Source organism: Myotis yumanensis, unplaced genomic scaffold (assembly GCF_028538775.1).
Source record: "Myotis yumanensis isolate MYYU_CA2020_CCGP unplaced genomic scaffold, mMyoYum1.0.hap1 SCAF_2, whole genome shotgun sequence".
Taxonomy (NCBI): domain Eukaryota; kingdom Metazoa; phylum Chordata; class Mammalia; order Chiroptera; family Vespertilionidae; genus Myotis; species Myotis yumanensis.
This window is the reverse complement of record NW_027223753.1, coordinates 57,374,536-57,380,535: the sequence shown is the minus strand read 5'-3', so window position 1 is coordinate 57,380,535 and position 6,000 is coordinate 57,374,536. Positions and strand designations below refer to the sequence as shown.

Below are 6,000 nucleotides of genomic sequence, written 5' to 3'. Positions count from 1 at the left end.
GCGGGAACGTTGGAGTCCTCTGTCACTGAAGGAAGCAAGCCTCCCTGTTCACATCAGCTGCCTGGCTGCCGGCCGCCATCTTGGCTGACAGTTACTTTGTATATCTCCCTGATTAGCCAATGAAAAGGGTAGCGGTCGTACGCCAATTACCATGTTTCTCTTTTATTAGTGTAGATAGATAGATAATATAGATATATAAAAGGCTGAGTTGACTTGCACATGTGCGATACATATAAAGCTCTGGTTGGCACCAATCACACGTGTGTTTTGATCTGTCATTGTCAGTCGTGAATTTGGTTGACACTTCTATTATAGAGAAAGGGCGAATAGTGATATCAAAATATTTCTTCTAATTAATTTCCTTTCAATGTGCACGAATGCATGCATCAGGCACTGTTGATTTATAAAAGCCTAATTTTCTAAGCTGAGAGGGTTAAGTTTCTGAAAGCATTCTGGTAGGAAGATGATTAGCTGAGGAATTTAAGTTGTTATGGGAAAAAATAGTTTTAGGCAGAACACTAAAAAGTCAGTTTTTAGGTTCGTTAAAATGAAGATCATATTAAAGAGAATGATAGTCCATATAGTATTTAATAAGTAATAAATATTATATGATGTACCATCCCTTGCTCACTAGAAACTTTTCAAGGAACTCCCATTCACAGCTTCAATAAGATACTTGCAAATTTATTTTTGCTTTGTTAGACACATAATAGGCATAGTGAGGCAATGAAGAAAAAAATTAGTCTAATCTCATTTCAAATGTCTCATACTTTTCAGATCTTATGATTTGCAATTAATCCCATCTCTTGAACCCCTCCATTCCCAATCCTAGAGATGCCAAATATGTACTTGAGATTAAAAATATTGTGCAATATTTCTCAAACTCTTCTCTAATATAGACTTCCTATTATAACTTAATGTCACAATAGTACTTCTTTTCTTTCTATAATTCTCCATAAAGAGGGAGGGTGGAATATACATATATCCAGTACACTGTATTACAGATTATTGGATAAGCATTGTGTGGGTTAGATTACAGATAATGTTTAACCTTAACTCTGAGGTTAACAAGAAAAATAAATAAAAACTCAGACATAGACAACAGTATGATGGTTACCAAAGGGAAGGGGGGTGGGGAGTAGTAAAGGTAAAAGGGGTCAAATATATGGTGATGAAAGATTTTACTTTGGGTAGTGGGAACACAATGCAATATACAGATGATGTATTATAGAGTTGTATACTTGAAACCTATATAATTTTTTAAAATATGTTTTTACTGATTTGAGAGAGAGAGGAAGGGAGGAGAGAGAAACATCGAGAGAAAAACATTGATTGGCGTGTGCCCTGACCTGGAATCGAACCACAACCTCTTGGTGCATGGGACAACACTCAACTAACTAGCCACACCAGCCAGGGCAAAACCTATATAATTTTATTAACTAATGTCAGTCAATAATTTTTTAAAAATCATCCTTGATATATAACGATACGGTATCATTACTTTGCCATTTACCAAGTCCAATCACATATTAATTTTATTTTATCCATCATAACTAATCAAATGATAGTTTCTTAAAAATAAGCAAGCAAAAGCATTTTCAACTCCTTTTCCTCAAGAAAAGCTAATAGTAGGCAGACATGATGAGATAAAAAATAAAGTAGGGGTCACAAACTCAGATGCTTTTCAAGGCGGTGAGGCAAATGTACTAAGTATGTGAAGCGGCTTTATGTAGCACAATACAGTGGGTCCATTACAAAGGAATAGGGCACACCTTGCCTAAAAACATCCTAATTAAGAAATACAAGCAACTTGTGGTTTTCTTGTAGGAAACACAGATAAACATCTTTATCAATTAGCTTACTAGGATCTACAGTTCTTCAAAACTCTTCCAGGTATCCAAGAACCTGGTTGAATTTAAAGAAAACATTTAAAAATAAAAAATACTTTCATAATTTAAATAAGAAAACTTTAAACCTCTTTGAAATAAATTTAACAAAAATTGGGCATTTCGTGCTAAGGCATTATCAATATCCTTTAAGATAAGAAAGATATTGGTATACGGTTTTTACTAGTATATGCCAATGCAAATTAATTTTTTACTACTAAAATGATTCTATACTTTAAAAATACTTTTTAATCCAAAGATTATTCACCTATATAACCTATAAATCCTTTATCTAATTTAGGAGAAAATACTTAATCAAGAAAATTTCAATAAAAGACAGTGGGTTTAAAATAGAAACTAGTCTGGTGGGCGTGGCTCAGTGGTTGAATGTCAACCTATGAACTGGGAGGTCACTGTTCGATTCCAGGTCAGGACACATGCCCAGGTGTAGGGCTTGATCCCCAGTAGGGGGCATGCAGGAGGCAGCTGATCAGTGATTCTCTCTCATCATTGATGTTTCTATTTCCCTCTCCCTCTTCCTTCCTCTCTGAAATCAATAAGAATATACTTTTTAAAAAAAAATAAAAATAAATGAGTAAAATAGAAACCACATCCACCACTCAGCTCTTTAAACCTGTGAGAAAATTTTCTTGATGTTTATCCTTCCCTAAGGACATCCTATATAATAAAAGCCTAGGTGGCACCACGTGCATTGTCATCACAAGATGGCCGCCACAAGATGGCCGGCAGGGGAGGACAGTTGGGGGTGAACGGCCAGCAGGGGAGAGCAGCTGGGGGGCAGATCAGGCCGGCAGGGGAGAGCAGTTGGGTGGGACCAGACCTGCAGGGGAGGACAGTTAGGGGCAACCAGGCTGGCAGGGGAGGGCAGTTGGGGGTGAGATAAGGTCAGCAGGGGAGGGCAGTTGGGGGCAATCAGGCTGGCAGGGGAGGGCAGTTGGGGGCAATCGGGTTGGCAGGGGAGCAGTTAGGTGTCAATCCGGCCAGCAGGGGAGCTGTTAGAGGGCAATCGGGCTGGCAGGCAGAAGTGGTTAGGGGCAATCAGGCAGGCAGGCAGGCAGGCAAGTGGTTAGGAGCCAGCAGTCCTGGATTGTGAGAGGGATGTCTGACTGCCAGTTTTTAGGGATCGAGCCTAAACCGGCAGCTGGACATCCTCCAAGGGGTCCCAAATTGGAGAGGGTGCAGGCCAGGCTGAGGAACACCTCCCCTCTCCCCCCCCCCCCGCACAAATTTCGTGCACCAGGCCTCTAGTCTATAAATAAGATGGAATAATAAGTATGATTAGCTGAATTCTCTGGCATTTTCCTTACAACTAAAATATATGGTTATCCCCAGCAATTCTATTTTAGATATATATCTAACAAAACTGAAAAATTATACACACAAAAACGTGTACAAATATACTCATAGCAGCATTATTAATAACAGCCAAAAAGTGAAAATAACCTAAACACCTATAAACTAATGAATGGTTAAACAAATTTTGGTATATCCATACAATGGAATATTATTGTTATAAAAAAGGAAACGAAATCTTGATACGTAGTGTAACATGGATGTATCTTGAAAACATTATGGCTAAGTGACAGAAGCCAAGCAAAAAAAGTAATGTATCATTTGTTCCCATTTATATGAAATGTTCAGAGTAGACAAATCCATAGAGACAGAAGTAGATCAGTGTTCGTCAGGAGCTGGAGGAATGGACGGTGAGAGCTAATGGATATAGGATTTCTTTTGGGGGTGATTTAAATGTTTTGGAATTAAAGAATGGTTGGTTGCATAACTCTGTGAATATCCTAAAACCATAGATTTTAGAATAATGAACATAAAAAAAAAAATTTAAAAAATAAAAGGGTAAATGTTATGTCATGTGACTTATCTATAACAATAAAAGCATAATATGCAAATTGACCAGATGGCCAAACAGCGGAACAACCATCCGGACCGACCTTCCAGACAAAGCCGGGGCTGGGAGGGTGGCCGAGGCAGCCAGGGCTGCAAGAGTGGGCCAAGGCATCCAGAGCTGCAAAGGCCTACTCTTGCACAAATTTTGTGCATCAGGCCTCTAGTATCTCAATAAAGCCATAAAATAAATGGTGATTGCAACCTACTTCTTGAATTTCTAAAAGAAGATTTCATATTCTGCTAAAGAGTAATAGGATCCAGTGTACCCTGTGTGTGTGTATCATCCTGAAAATTACTTTTGAGCCAAACGCTGTTTCAAAACATCATTCTCACTAGAGTTACAAAACAGAAAACAAAACAATTTTTAGATGTAAATATATTTTTAAAAAATTAAAACACCTAAGAAATGCAATCTATGCATATGAAAAAGTAAAATATTTAATGCATAACAAGTAGTAGTAACATCATTCATAAGCAGCAGTTAGTGTTTATTTTCCCCATATTTTGGCTTAACGCCATAGTGGTAGTTTATTCTTTTTTAGGGAAATTGCATAAGGTACATGTAGCATATTATGAGTAAGTTATAGAAGACTGTGTAATTGGAAAATTAATTCCAAGTAACAACATTTCCTCTAAAAACATATTTATTATTAAACAAACTAGTTTAAACTAGTGGACCATAAAATGTGCCTATAATTTATTAAGTCCAAGATATATAATCAACTTGCATAAAATTACATATGGTATTTTAAAAACAGCCTATTTCTAAAATATCAGTAATTCAGACAATTGGGATTTCCACAGGAGATAAATTGCCATGAATTTCCTTTTTATGGAGAAAATGTCCATCTTAAGAACATTACAACTATGTTATTAACAAACACTATAGCATATTTTAAAAATCAAAATGATGAAACATATGCATTTGGATATTCTTTTATGGGTACCAGCCCTATAGCAGCATTTCAGATAGTGATTTAAATCTAGTTAACCACATTTCCAAATGACTTGGGTTTTTATTTTCTAGAAATACATATCACATGTACAGTTTAGTTAAGAATTTAAATTTCCATTATAAATGAGAGCCTACCACATTGATAATGTAAAGATATAAGAAATAAAGTACTTGGATAGTCTAGCACTTTATTAGAAATATATCTACTAACTCCACAAAAACAAACTTTACATGTAAGCAAAATACTAAAAATTTCTGACTTGGGAGAAATAAAATAGAGTGAATGATTTCTCTTCATCTCTAACTGTAAAAATCCCTTTTGCCTATTTATTTGACCCGTCTCTATTCATGCAATTTAATGAACCCTCAAAATAATTTATACATCTTTATACAGAATTCACATCTACATCAATAAACAGCCAGTCCTTTTATATTTTCAGTGCCTTATCAAAATATGAGTAGCAAAGTGTTTCATTCTATGAGGCAGGGAGATGTTTTCTAAGTACTTCTTTGGATGATGAGGATATAGAATCTGGGAAGGACACCTCAAATTCTATTAGAAGGTCACCACGTTGTTCAGGATTTTTTGGAAATGGAAGCCCATATCCAATAATTCTTCTCCTCATTCCAGGTTTCACAATATCGTTTACTGACATAGGTATGGTTCTTCCATCCATTGTTGGAACATTAATTGAGCAGCCACACAATGCCTAAAAAGTGCACAAAATAAAATTAAACAACTTAAAAGTCTAAACAAAAACATTACCAATTGTAAAGGATGATACCAGTATGGCAGAATTTTAATCTCCAAAAGAATATCAATAGTTATAAAATTATTTCCCCCATTAGAAAATCCCTTTAGGACATGTACAAGCAGGCATGCTAAAAAAAAAAAAGAAAGAAAAAGAAAGAGAGAAAATAAAAGGAGAAGGGGAAGGGGAAGGAAAGGAAAGGAAAAGAAAAAAGAAGTAAAGCATGTCTTTCACACTGCCCTGGACTGAAATGGACAGTTTGAGTCTGCTATTGCAACATTCAAGATGCAGGCATGGAATGGGAGAAGAAAGGGAGAAATTCAGGGCTGGAAAGAATATGATAGGAGCAACTACCTACTTCTCTGGAGGGAAAACGTTAGAATAAAAAATACATTTATTGTTTTAGTCAATAAATGTTTACTGAGTACCTACTATATGCCACACATTCCTGATAGATGCTGAGCATATATAGGGACCATGAATA

At 36.1% G+C, this 6,000-nt stretch overlaps 1 protein-coding gene across 6 annotated transcripts in view; it reads right to left on the bottom strand.

The window, feature by feature from the left end:
• Positions 1 to 4,223: 4,223 nt before the first annotated feature.
• The window catches only part of DNAJB4 (DnaJ heat shock protein family (Hsp40) member B4), a 46,857-nt gene continuing 45,080 nt past the window's right edge, over positions 4,224 to 6,000 (bottom strand). For all 6 annotated transcript variants that reach the window (XM_070405450.1, XM_070405452.1, XM_070405448.1 and 3 more), the window contains one exon: positions 4,224 to 5,474. In XM_070405450.1, coding sequence (XP_070261551.1) covers positions 5,241 to 5,474 — 234 coding nt within the window. In that variant the 3' untranslated portion in view covers positions 4,224 to 5,240. The remainder of the gene's footprint in view (positions 5,475 to 6,000) is intronic.